This window comes from Colletotrichum aenigma, assembly GCF_013390185.1.
Source record: "Colletotrichum aenigma strain Cg56 chromosome Unknown KSG_Cg56_contig04, whole genome shotgun sequence".
Classification (NCBI taxonomy): domain Eukaryota; kingdom Fungi; phylum Ascomycota; class Sordariomycetes; order Glomerellales; family Glomerellaceae; genus Colletotrichum; species Colletotrichum aenigma.
The window spans coordinates 701,062-715,087 of NW_023500910.1; the positions used below are offsets into that span (position 1 = coordinate 701,062).

At 51.4% G+C, this 14,026-nt stretch overlaps 2 protein-coding genes across 2 annotated transcripts; one reads left to right on the forward strand and one right to left on the reverse strand.

Moving 5' to 3' along the window:
* Positions 1 to 630: 630 nt before the first annotated feature.
* mokA (Lovastatin nonaketide synthase mokA) lies at positions 631 to 10,862 on the reverse strand (the record flags this gene model as incomplete). The annotated part of the gene is made up of 12 exons (XM_037321318.1): positions 631 to 2,347; positions 2,447 to 2,567; positions 2,653 to 3,067; positions 3,151 to 3,490; positions 3,570 to 5,707; positions 5,812 to 5,981; positions 6,058 to 6,278; positions 6,344 to 8,231; positions 8,325 to 9,260; positions 9,323 to 9,655; positions 9,724 to 9,949; positions 10,356 to 10,862. 12 exons carry the CDS (start codon positions 10,860 to 10,862, stop codon positions 631 to 633), a joined length of 9,012 nt encoding a protein of 3,003 aa, XP_037180324.1.
* Positions 10,863 to 12,044: 1,182 nt separating this feature from the next.
* Positions 12,045 to 13,425, forward strand: CGCA056_v006068 (uncharacterized protein; the record flags this gene model as incomplete). Its single annotated transcript, XM_037321319.1, has 4 exons — positions 12,045 to 12,197; positions 12,270 to 12,784; positions 12,859 to 13,168; positions 13,393 to 13,425. The coding sequence occupies 4 exons, from the start codon at positions 12,045 to 12,047 to the stop codon at positions 13,423 to 13,425; spliced, it is 1,011 nt and encodes a 336-aa protein (XP_037179468.1).
* Positions 13,426 to 14,026: the final 601 nt, after the last annotated feature.

The following is a 14,026-nucleotide window of genomic DNA, read 5'->3' on the forward strand; positions in this document are numbered from 1 at the left end:
GTCACTAGAAGTACTACTCTTGTACCTCAAAAGCCAGACGCCATCCCCTGACTCCTGGACGGAACTCGATTACAGCCACTACATGTTCATAAACGCGGCCCTCATCTGTCTGTACCGTCGCGTTGATGGTCTGCCAAAAGAGGATGACAAGGTCCAGTATGCAGTTGAATCCATCATCAACTCACTACGACACATCGATCAGTATGCCGAAGTCAACATCCCGCTGCTATGGCCACTTCTTAGCGCAGGATGTGAAGCCATGACGGATGATCAACGATCCATGATCGCAGGTAGAATGATGGCCATGACATCACATGGACTGGGCAACTGCAGAATTGTCCAAGGATTCATGAAACAATACTGGGAAAGGGGAGGAAGCCTGAGATGGGACAGGTTCGCAGAGCAGATCGGTGCTGATTTGGTCTTGTTCTAAGACAGCTGCCGATTAAAGCCAAACGGAGACTGTGGAGCTGACGGTCAGATCACAGTCAATACCAGAAACGAAGGAATGAAAGATGGTCTAAGATTTATAGCTGCACGACTAACGAAATACCAATACGCCTGTCCAAATACCCATTGAACCGCACCATCCACGATATACAGAAGCTGAAAGCCCACTATGATGTTTCGTCATGCTCTATGTGACATCAGGTCCGCCGAGTACGTCGCCAGAAGTTCAACGAAAGCATTGTAGAAAACAGTCACGTCCTCGGAACCATAAAGCGAAGATTGTAACTTGACAGTCACCAGCGGATCACGCGCCGCGTCGTCCCAAATCTCAAGCACCACGTCATACGGCGTTCGTTCGCGCGAGACAAGCTCAGAAGCCTGCAAGCCGCCCTGCTCGGTGATGACTGCATCGCCAATGCGCACGCTCTCAACCCCACCCCCGGCGTAGTCGAACACGGCCTGGAAAAGCGGCGCATGCGGCCAATCTTTGGGTGGCATTTCGAGACTCGGGACCACTGGCAGCCGCTCCAGCAATACGCTGTACGGTACACGCGCGTGCTGCATTGCCCCGCGCAGCGTCTTCTTGATGACGCCGAGCTGTTGGGAAGGACTCAATGGTGACATGTCTTCCTTTTCTCTTATCTTTATGCGGACAGGCAAATAGTTGGCAAAGAAGCCCATCGCGGCCATTTCCTCCATCGTCGCGCGGTTCGTGTCTGCGATGCCGATGGTTATCGTTCTTGCGTCATCGTCATTGCAGTCGTTCTTGGTAGGTACAGGCTCACTGCTGCTTATCTTGGTCGTTAATTTGGCCACGAGTGCAGCGTAAACTGCCATGAAAAGCTGCATACGGGAGATCTTTTGCTCCCGCACCGCCTGCTTCACTTGTGCGGACACGGCCGAACTGAGGCGGAAGACGCCTGTGTGCTGAAGCCAAGATGACGGGGGCCCGTTCCTCCGATCGGGGAATTGACAGTGCGGGAGATCAAGAACGGGCATGACAGGTACTACTTTGTTGTATTGGGAGATCCAGTACGCAATGTCATCATCCAACCGTCCCTGCTCATAGTCGGCGCGCTGTTTCATGGTAATCTTGGAGAACTGCGGAACGGCAGCCGGGAGCACTGCGCCGTCGTAGACGGCAGAGATCTCGGAGAGGAGCAAAGATGTAGTCGCACCGTCGCCGGCGAGCCGATGATAGGCGATCACCAAGAGATGGCGGCGGGCTGACGACCAGTGGAAGTCGACAATTTTGAACGGCCTGCCGGAATCGAGGTCGTACGGCTCCTCGTGCACATGCTTCATTGCCTCCTTGGCCGCTGCTTGGTTGGCGACCTCTGTACATTTCAAACCCCATGTCGGCTTCTCCAGTATAAGTTGGTTCACATCATCGCCCGTGTTGGGCCCGGGGTTGGCGAGAAAAGCGGTACGAAGGCTTTCGTGCCTGCGAATGACTTCGTCTGCGGCAGTGCTCAACCGTTGCAAATCTATGTAGCCTTCGAAAAAGTAGGCGATGGTATTGTGAAAGATGGTACGATCATGCGAGAGCAGCTGTTGCAGCTTCCACACATACTTCTGGCCTAGCGACAGAGGATGCCGATTCAACGTCGTCGAGCTGGCTTTGTTTTCGCCGCCTCCTTGCCAGATCACACTGCTCGCGTCAGATTCAACTGACTGCTTTCGAGATGGCAATGAAAAGCTTGCGCTGCTCGAGGTCGGGCTGCTCTGGCTGGCTGACCCTTCTGCCGCCTCTGGTTGGCATTCTTCAGGATCGGGAACTATCAGCGGCAAAGCGTCGCGTGGAAGTCGTTTGACGGCTTCTTCAGCAAGGTCTTCGAGAGAAGCACCACTGAGCACCCGCAAGATTGGTATGTCGACCAACAGTTCTTGTGAGAACCTGTGATCAATGGAATATTAGCCAAGTACACTTCACGAGCAAAATCGAGCAGAACCATGTGTTGTGTCTGCCGGGATGGGGCATATCTCTCTCACATACCATCCAGATACTGCCACAGCACCAAGCGAGTCTATGCCCTGGTCAAGGAGTGCGACACTAAGATTGACAATTTGGTCTGCAGGAATAAGGAGTATGCCGCGTGTCTTCTGAGCCAGTCCATCTTGATGAAACACACATGTTAGCACCCTGTTATCTCACCGTGTGTGAATTGGGGGAGGGATGGAGGGTTCTGGGGCTCAGCTTACGAATGATGGCCTCCTTGGCCTCGTCCACAGTTTTTGCCCCGCGCAATCGTTCCTTGATTGAGACCCTGCAGGCCGACGACTCTTGGCCCACATGGCTCAGACTGTTTTCGGGTGTCCGAAGATGACCAAATCGAGGGTTATCCCACAATTTGAAGGAGTTCTTGTTCTTTGCCTCAAATAACGGGAAGCCCGTTATGACTTCAATATCGGACATATCGGCGACCGTCATACCGTTGGTATTGCTTTCCTCCTGTCCATGTGAGCAGCGTCCTGATACGATGGCTTCGGCAAACAGTGCGTGAAAGTCTTTCTCTGCGAGCTTGCCCATGTCGTGAACCTTGAGAAGTTGTTCGTCGAAATGCGTTCGCGCAAGATATCCGATGCCCATCACGGCACCCACATGGATTGTCGAGGCCTAGACGTATTAGCAACTTTCTGCACTTCATCTTTTTCCTGGAGGAGAGCCAGGGGATGTAAAAGTTATTGAAGGCGACTTACCACTAGCCCCTTGGCTCGTCGGTACTGTGCGAGGGCTTGCAAATAAGCGTTGGCCGCGTTGTAATTGCTCTGGCCGGGGTTCCCCCCTACTGTCGCTCCGGACGAGAACATGATGAAAAAGTCCAAAGGCGTCTCTGTTCTTGCGTCGCAGAATCGTTCATGGAGAAGACGTGCGCCGACAACTTTGGAATCCAGCACCAAATTCATGTCCGCCAAGCTCATATTCTGGAGCATCGTGTCGCGGAGGACTAGAGGGCCATACGCGATCCCTCCTATTGGTGGCAAAGTCTCGCGTATTTTGGACAGACCCGCATCCAAGTCTTTCTCGTTGGACAAATCCCTAGAAAATCAATGTCAGTGAAGGCCTGGGAGTATTTGGGTTGGAAACAGGATGTGGGAGATCGACTGCGTGGACTTACATTGATAAGACTGTCACATGCCCCCCAAGCTCCTCCATATCTTTGATCCATCTAGGGTCTGGGACTTCTGGATGGCGACTAGATAGTACGATGTGGCGACCGCCATGTGTGACGATCCATCGAGCCAACGAACGGCCCATCGTTTTGGCAAGCCCGGCAAGAAGGTAGGTCTTGTCTGGAGCGAGTAAGTTCCCGGCGTCAATAGGACGAAGTCGGGCTTGGACTGTGCCGTCAGTCCTCCAGTCAACGATAGTGAGGAGGTCTACGGGGGCTTTTCCGTGTTGCAAATCAGCCACCTTGATAATTGCTGTTCCGTCCGTGACATGATCATCGGTAGCTTCTGAGGATACGAGAAGAGCCTTCTCAATACACATAGCAAAGTCACGACAGCGAGCATTCTCATGTACTTTGCCGGACCCATGCGCTGCAAAAAAATGAGAAAGGTCGTACTTTGCACAATGTGGTGTTTGAACCTTGGCCAGACGGCGCCCGAGGTTTGCGGATGTGTGCTCTGTTGCAGATGAGAAGTCGCAGTAAAGAGACACGTTCGCGGTGATCATTTTCTTGAGCGTTCTTTCTGATACCCATGGCTCTAGATATGTCCATGAGGATCCCGAGCTGAGCTCTGCCCCTGTTATTTGTCGACTGGTGGCAAAGTGGACCTCGATACTCCTCTCCTTGGCTTGTCTTGCAATGACATCCGCACAAAACCGCGGCGCGTCAAAAACGAAAATAGTGGTGTCGGGGACTGCGCTGCTCATGACACCATGACTTATGACGGAGGCCACAACATGGTGCAAAATACATTTGTCTCCAGACGGCAAGTGAAAGACACGACTGTGCGGAAGACGGACGATGGATGCGTTGCTGTCTGCCAGCACCACTACGGGCGTCGTGGTTTCCGCGACAAAGCCCTGGCACAGATGGAAAAAGCCTAGTCTATCAACCCGAATCGCCCCGGTGAGAGAAAAGTGGACGCGGACTTCAACTAGGCCATCATTTATACCCGAGGACAAAGACGGCGCAGATGATGGTCGAGGGTTAACCATTGTGTCCATGAACTCAAGGTACGACGACGCGCCATCAGCAGATAGTCGGAGGCGTACGGGAGTATCATTTGACTGAGCATCGGAGAGAATAACACGGCGCGCAGAGTTCAAGCGGTTGTTCCGTGCTGCATCGTGCTTGATGCGAGGGATCCAAGTACGCCCGTCGAAGAGGTACATCTCGGGCTCGTGGGACCATAACAAACCGCTGCTGTCTTCAGGTGATTTTGTCGTCTCTTCGAGCTGGGCAACGTGCTCGGCAATAAGTGCGGGATAGTCTAAATGTTCGGCGTTGTCTACGTCGATGTTGAGGATGTTGATCTGTGGGTTCTCGAGCTGTATCGTCCGAAGGAGGCCAATGGTCATAGCCTGCCGAGGATTGTGCGTGAAAGCCGCCTCTGTGATCCAGACAACGACTTTGGCGTAATCACCGGAGAGAAGCGACTTGGCAGCTTCGAGCTTGACCGCGTTGAGATTGCCAAACATTTCGTCGTCAAGCTCTGAGACCACGACGAACGTGGACCCTATTTCCAGCTGTGCTGCCTGCTTGGCCATAGTCTCCAAGCAGTCAAGCCGTAAGATTCGACGGTCGGTCAACTTGTCTTGAAGCTTGCCGAGAAAAGCTGACGAGCGATCAGAGAGGCCGCCAACGAAAACAAGCTGCGGCATATCCGCTCCGTGGTTTTGACCATTGGGCACCTTGAGAAGGGGGCTGTCTAGCCGCTGCACTTTGGGGTTGGTGGCGTGCGCACTAAACAGCGAGTTTTGGAAAACCCAGCTTTCGCGATCGGATGTGCGGCTGTCAATCCCCGAAAACCCAGATCGCTTCAGGATGCTGTCCCATTCCTCATATGATGCAAAAGGGTCGAGGACGCGGCCTTCCTCGTAGCCAGCCCACCAGTCTGGAAAGAGACCGAAGATGTAGCTGGTGCGTAGATACTCTTTAAACGTGGCTTCCGCGATGACTACATGGCCTCCCGGCTTGAGCAAAGACCTTAAATTCGTCATAGTATCTACGAGACGAGGTGTTGCGTGGAGAACAGACGACGCGATTACGAGATCATATGAGTGGGGCGTAAAGCCTTGCTCCGCCTACATAGCTCGAGATATTAGCAACTGCGCCTGGATACACAGATGACACAATACTGGTTGTGAGTGGCAGACACGATGTTAAGAAAGAAACTGGCGAAACTGACCGGATCCCGAGTGATGTCCAGCTTTCGAAAGTCCATGCGGTCTTTGTGCTGCGAGAAGACCTCACGAGCCTTGTCAAAGAAGGTCGCTGAGATGTCAGTAAAGGTGTAGCTGTTGAATCCCAGCTGAGGGATATTGAGAACGTAACGTGTAGCTGAGCCGGTGCCGGCGCCTGTATGTTATCTGAGCGTCAGCATGCGGACCCCTTGAATATCGACTTCATGAATCATTAGGTAAGCGAATCTCACCGATTTCCAGGATGTTCATGTTGGGAAAACGATGGCAAATCTGGCCAACAAGATCTTGGCCGTAATTCCAACATGGTCCATTACTGAGAGGACTGGCATAAAACTCGCTAAGAAGTCCATCCGCGTTCATCCAATGAAAAGGGTTCGTATTGTCGCGGATTGTGGAGATGGCGTTCTCGCTGACACTCTTAACGAGACGGACGTAGGGGTGATACCAATTTCTGAGTGATGGTGTTAGGTTCCACTTGCGTGATGCATTCTGAGGACTGGGGAAAACTGAACTTACTCCTCACAGAGCTTTTGCACATCAGCCGATGTGTCCATCTCCCAGTTCGGCTCATAAAAGGTAGTCTTCCACTCTCGAGCCTTGTGCAACACCTGTTCGTTCCAGTGAATGTATTTCTGAAGCCCTGGGCTTGTATTCTGACGGTCCTCCTGAGTGAGGGTATTCAGAAAGTTCTTCACATAGTGGTATACAATGCGCTCGATGACAGGTATCATTCGCTTGTCCTCAGAAGTGGCCCAAAACTCGGGACGATCTAAGATGCGATCAGGTGAATAAGGGCCCCACACTGTTTTGGTGAACATGAGATGGTCACTAGATGGTTCTGGTTTGTAAAGTGGTTGAAGAACGATGTTGTCCACTTGGAAAAGAACAGCAGAACTCTCATCAAAGACCTCGACGTCTCCAGAGAGAATCGAGTCTTTGAAGGACGAGCATGTGGCGTTGAAGCGCACACTAACTTCGTCATGAGAGCCCAATGCTGATGCACAAGCTCCAGGGACCAAGGCAATCCTGTCAATGTGCACAGGGACAACGGTGGACCTCAAAGCTTTGTCACCAGGATACGAAACGGCACCCATGATGGCTTGAAAAGCCGTATCCAGCGTGGCTGGGTGAAGGAGGATGTCCTGCTCGGAACTGTTTCCAAGTCGGTACTGCGAGAGCTGTCCCGCTGCCCTACCATCTGCTCGGCACAACTCATGGACACCACGGTACTTCTTGGTGTAGTCGAGACCCAAAAGTTCGAGTTCTCTGTAGAAGCTGCTGATGTCAATGTCATTGGGGTGCAGTGGTTCATCCAAGCCTCGTCGCGGCAAACAGGCCGAAGGAGAATTAAATGTGGCAACAACCCGACCACTCGCCGAATTGGAAGGTTTCGTTTCTCTGTCCAGAGCAGAGTCGATAAGAACCTCCGTCTCCAGCTGATCGGCGCTCTGATGTGTCACTTTAAGCGTGACGAGTAGCTCGGCCATGCTGTTCTTGTCGTCGAACGAGATGGCTTTATCGATACTCAGATCCAGTACCTCGAGCACAGTGACTTCAACATCTTGCGCAACACGTTTCCTTGTTGCGTGCAGAGCTGCTTCCATGGCCATAACGACGCATCCGGCAGCGGGAAGGATAGGTTGGCCTTGAAGGTCATGACCCTCAAGCCACTTGTCATCTTGGGGCTTGATGAAGGATTGCCATTGGAACGTCGAGTCTGTACTCGTCGGAAGAAGAGAACCCAGTAGGAGATGGGGAGCTGGTCCGGCAAGAAAAGCTTTCGTAGCACGTGTTTCGGTCCAATGTGATCGTGTGTGGTCCCATGAGTACCTCGGAATAACCTTGGTGAGGCTTCTGCGAGGCCATGATGAAGGCGAGACCGTTCTCATGAAGCTATCAGCGTTGGGTACGTTGAAGCTGGCAAACCGCTCCCAGAGATAGGCTAATGTTTCCGCAAATGCTTCCGTATCATCTTGACTTCGTTTCATGCATCCTGTGTACGGCAGATCCGTGCCGGAGATGGCTTGAATGGTTGCAGTAGTAGGACGCTTCAGAGCCGGATGGGCACCCACTTCTACGCCACAAGCGACGTGGTATTCGCTCACCGCACGTTCGACAGCCTGTGAAAAACGGACCGGGGAGACGAGGTTTGCTGCCCAGTATTCTGCTGTGATGTCCGTACAGTTCAAGAGTCTACCCTCGTACACGGACGAGTACCATGCAACAGGCGAAGATGAGAGTGGCGTCTTAGACGCGGGATTGGCGGCACAGCCACATTCGACGAGAGATTTGGTGTACGCATCGCTAAACTGAGCCATATGATGAGAGTGATAGGCTTTATCGACGCGTAGGAATCTCGTGAATTTTCCTTCGTCCTTGAGAATGGCCTCGACATGTTGCAAAGCTGATAATAAACGCATAGACAGTCAGTTTGGCCCTGGTCCGTGAGATCCATGTGCGCGCATGCGAGGAGCAGGAAAAGGAGAGGCACACTAACCATCGGCATCACCAGATATCGTCACGCTGGTGGGCGCGTTGTACGCCGCAACGCAGATCCGTCCTTCAAAGTCTTCAAGGTTGCACAGCTCTTCCGCGTCCTCGTGTGTAATCTCGGCTGCGAGCATAGCACCTCTGGCGCCGTCAGGAGGCTCAGCGTCGGACGTGGTGACGGCTAGCCCGCGCAAGTAAGCGATGCGGATGGCCTGAAAAGGCGTGATGTATCCCGCAGCAGCCGCACAAACAATTTCTCCTGAGCTGTGACCGACAATAGTCGTGAACTTCATACCTGCAGCTTCAAGCAGCCTAAGAAGCACGAGTTGAACGGCGGCGCAGAGCGGCTGTGAGAATCTCGCCTCCGTCGGCTGAGACTCGACATCATCGCAACAAAGCCGCTCTCGAAGCGTCCAAGTTGGACGGTATGCTGTTGGAAGCGTCTGCAAGGAGCCATCCAATTCATCTATGATGTCGTGCGTCCAAGGGATGGAGGCTAGAAGTGACTTGCACATGCCTGGCCACTGTACACCCTGTCCGGTAAAAATCCCCAATATCTGGGCTGGGCCCTTGTTGCCACGGTTAGGACTGGATTCTACCCCTTGGTTATCTTTGATGGCTGCTTGAAGTGCGAGACATGCCCCCTCGCGCGTGTGGCTGGGGATCGCGTGCCGAACGGGCAGCACAGCCTGCTTGCGTATCAATGTCCAGGCTAGATCTGCCATGTCAATGCCCGGATCTGATTCGAGAAACTGGAGCATGGCGTTCATGTTGTCTCTGAGAGAACGCTGCGACTTGGCCGATAAGACAATGGGCATACCGTACGTAGTGCTCGGGGGCTGGCTCTCTACGTCGCGGGGAACCATCTTATGAGGCGAAGGCTGCTGTAGGCCACATCTGACATACTCTTCAATGATGCAATGTGCATTCGTTCCACCAAAACCTGCGGGTTGACTTCGTCAGTCTCTGAGTTGCTGCATATGCATAACGATGTCTGCAACTTACCAAATGAGTTCACACTAGCTCGTCGCGGGTGACCCGGTGTAACTTGTGGCCAAGGCTGGATTCCTGTGGGGATGCGGACGTGATGGTAGAAGGGTTGGACTGCAGGGCTGAGCTTTTCAAAATGTTGATTGGGCACAATCACACCATTCTGGACCGCAAGAGAAGCTTTCAGCACGCCAGCCAGCCCAGCAGTTCCCTCTGTATGGCCGATCACCGTTTTCACACTGCCGACTAGCAGCGCTTGAGGCTGCGTAGCGTCGGGAAACTTGCGATCAAAGAACGCATTTGAAATAGCCTCCGCTTCTTGCGGGTCACCTGCTGGCGTCCCCGTCCCTAGTTATGGCATCCGTAAGTTCAGTGATCCAAAACCAGAGTTGCGTCTGACGTCCATAGAAACTCACCATGGGCTTCAAAGAATTGAGGACGGTCACCAATGTGACTCAAATCGAGTCCTGCCCTAGCATAAGTGTCTCGAATCAATGCTTCCTGTGCCACGTGGCTCGGCATTGTAATTCCAGTAGTCTTGCCGTCTTGATTTACGCCCGTCTCGCGGATGATACTCTCGATGTGGTCCCCGTCATTCAGAGCTTGTCGTAGGGTCTTGAGAACCACAGCTGCAATGCCTTCCTGTTCGTGATGTAAAATCCGTTAAATTTCCATATTCAAACGTAGAATGTGCGGAATTGGAACACTGACTCCTCTCGCATAGCCATCAGCGGCAGCATCCCACATTCGCGATCTTCCTGTCGGAGAGAGCATACTAAGTTTACTCTCTGAGACATAATTCACTGTCATCCATTTCCAAGTCAATTTCATTTCATTAAGACTCAGAGATTTTGTCAAGATTGTTACGTACACGGAGATATAATCATGTTCGCACCGGCAGCCACCGCTACTCTGCTCTGGCCACTTCTGAGTTGCTGCACCGCATGATGAACAGCGACAAGAGACGAGCTGCAAGCAGTATCAATAGTCATCTGGTGAATTGATAATCAGCAGCTGCATCGGTTACGGGATGAATGCAAAAGCTTACACTAGGACCATGCCAGTTAAAAACATAAGACAGGCGGTTCGAAGCAATACTCGCGGCAACGCCTGTGGCGAAATAGGTTGGCATATGATGCACATCCTGTATTTTGATTGTCTCAAAATCGTGCGTCATAAGCCCAACGTAGACAGCTGTATCTGATCCTTGAAGTTCATGTGCAAGCCCGGCGGAGGAGAGTGCATCATAGGTCGTCTCCAAAAGGAGGCGCTGCTGAGGGTCCATGCTTTCGACCTCTCCAGCCTGGATGTTGAAAAACGGCGCATCAAAAGCGCCGAGGGGCTCTTTCAAGAAGTACCCATATCTTGTATTTGTACTGCCATGGTGCATGCCGTCAGGGTGAAAGAACCTTTCGGCGCTGAAGCGCTCCTTGGGTATCTCACTCCGGAGGTCACCCGGCTGCTGCAACAATTTCCAGAATTTTGAAGGGCTGTCTACACCACCGGGAAAGCGACATGCGCTCCCAACTATAGCGATGGGCTCGTGGTCGTACATCTTGGCACCGAATGATGAGAATTGTCGGGAAGCTGTGTTGGTTATTCAATAGATCATCAACTGTTGAATCGTTGATGGCGTGCTGTGATGATCATAAAATAAATCCAGTTGAGATGAGATGAGCTTTGCAAGGTAAGCATGAATCAGAGTAGAGCGTGGTTTCTACGACTACAATGTCTTGACGAAGAGAGAATTACTCGTGTAGACTTTACACACTAGATCATGTCAATGTTGAGAGATACTTATCTAAGTGCGTTGAGGCACTTACACGATTGCGGCTTAACCCCAGTTATTTCATGGAAAGCTATACGGTATAGATACAGCCACGCATATCGCTAAATTGAAGTTTTTGCATGCCATGCGTGCATGGGCTCTGTGTTCGCTAGTAGGTATGGTCGGCGGATAATACTTCTTCTGACCATCGAAGTCATTAGGCCTAAAGATAATTTCATCTCGCTGGAAGCTTAGGTATTCTCCTCCCGGCGTTGCTGTGGGTAAGAATGTTATCCTGCGCGGATCCCGCGCGGATTTGATTTGGCTTTGTTAGGCTAATGCTAATGTCCTGACCAACCTCTAGTATTCGTTGAGTTCGAGGCGGTTGAGATTCAATATGCTAGTGAAACCCATAGCACGCGGCCAGAGAGTGTCTGCGAGTCAAGCACAGCGCCTGCAACTTGAAGCTTAGTTGTCCAGCAAGAGATTCCAAAAAAGAGGTTCGGCATGATTTTCCGACGACACAGTCGGCATGAAGGTTCAATGGTGCTTTTTATGCCCTCTTTGAGGTAGACAGCTTTTTTTTCAGGTTACACACTGCTGTGCTATCTGATAGCTGATGTGGCAGTACCTCGCACTAGCTAAGTTTCGGCAAAACATCAATTGATCACCATCTGACAGGAAAAGGTATGCTGAAGTGATCCGGATTCAGCACAGTGGCCTGTCTTCCTTTCGCCTTCTTTCCATATTAATACTTTGCTGACAATAAGTGCCGCAAAACTGTGATGTCAACACAACCTAGAAGACTTGTCAGAAAGGGCTTGTAATTGCTTCTTGAACGATAAAGCAATACTAATTCGACGACCTGCCAATACCTCACATTTGCGCGTTTGAAACTTCATCAGACTCCGTTTTTCTGACCGACAGAGATACTTGGGTGCAAATTGCCCGGCTACAACTGTTCCCCAAATGGCGTCTTACAGCTTGCCACGGCCGTCTGCGAATCACACTCCTAACTTACGGTTCCACAACAAGCCATATGATGCCTCAAAGCTCGAGAAATCGGACTTGTTCATCTATCATGTTTTGCGCGTCTGCGACTTAATCAACGAGAGGAAGTCCGTAAGTTTTGCGCTTCTTTATTGTTTCATCGACCGACTGGACCATCGCCAATTTCTAATTACCATGTGTTAGAATTTTGATGGACTCAACATGCTCGTGGAGCTCTCCTTCGGGGATCAGGCGCAGCATTCCATTGTTATCGATTCTCGGTCGAAACGAACCAATATCCTTGAAAGGCTGCCCGAAAATACTCAAGCAGACCTCGCGACAAAGATTTCGCCTGAATTTGTTCTTGATGTTATGGAGGGTCGTATCAACGCTCAGCAAGCATTCAGGCTCTACGCCCAGCCTCCTTGCCCAGGTGCCTTCGCCAGCCGTTTCTCCGCGCTGGGCCCTCCAGCATCCGTAGTGAGTAGAGATGAATTAGATCTTGAGAGTCTGCCAAAACCTACCGAAAACATACAGCAAATTAAGGATGACCTTAAGAAATGGGGCTATGCGTTCGTCGCGAACGCCCTCACAGCGGACGAGGTCAAAGTGATAAGGACTGCGCTCGAAGAACAAGCAGCGGGCGAAAGGCAGGCCGGCATGGCTCACATGGCGAGTCTTCATAAGTCTTCTGAAGATGAGCCAGATCAACGCGTGTGGTAAGCATATCATTTCTCCCTGAGGTCGAACGCTCAAATAGGCGCACTTCATCCCACTAACGTACTGAGAAAAGGAACCTGGTCAATAAAGGAGACGAGTTCCTAGACCTTCTAAACCATCCCTTGATCGACGCAATCATGCCTTGGTTTCTGGGCAGGGAGTTCGGCCTCTTCGCGATGACCGCGAACATCGTAACGCCAAGGTCAACGTCCGGGATTTACATGCACACAGATCAAATGGACATGACTCCCAATACGGCCAATCACCCCTACCTTTTGAATATCTTTTGGTATTTGACAGACGTCACTGATGAGAAGGGCGCCACACGCATATACCCTGGGTCACACGTCAAGAACGTGGCGCCTCAGCAAATTCGCGAGGTTGTATGTGATGCCCTTTCGTTCACTGTTGCTTGCGCTAGATGTTGCAATCCTAATTTGCTTGCTTTTAACGTTCATATTCATTTTGAATGATGATTGTACAGAGTGTGTCGCTGACTACCTGGCAACGCACAGGGCGGCTCAATACCGGCGGCTGCACCAGCTGGATCCTGTCTCCTACTTGACAGTAGAACCTGGCACTCCACAGGTATCAACAGGACAGATAGCTCACGACCTATCATCTGCTTGACCTGTTGTAGATTCTACATTCAGAGAATGGAAAAGCACGATCTTTTTCTCTCTGAGGAAACCAAAGAGAGGCTGTCTGATCGGCAGCGGGCACTACTCGGTCTCCCGCCCAAACAAACGTCGAATGGCACAGACAAAAGAGGCTGGGGCAGCATCTATAAGTTAGGAGGAATTGATGCCGGTAGACTGCGAGTAGCCGTCTAGCAGATCCTTTTCCATACTGGGTCTTCAAACGGTTCTCGGAACACTTTCTGCCAACGCCTAAATTGGCTTGATGCTTCTGTACATCGACCTAGGAAATTTATTTCTTATTATCCACTGCCTATTGATGTTGCTTGTATGCTATGATTATGCTCTGCACAAGTCGCGCGTACTCACCGCATCGTGGTATTTCATGTGTGGTATGCTGGTTTGAACAAAAGCCCGACAGATGTGCCCAACACCGCCGGCTTCTACCGATACCCCGCTTCACTTTGGCATGGCAAGCCCATACATTTTTCAGGCACATAACTGCATCAACTGCCACTTCCACGGAAATATATTCATCAGAGCTTAGATAACTCGGTATACTTGACTTGGGCTGATAATCGTTGCAGCTCCTTGTTGAGAAAA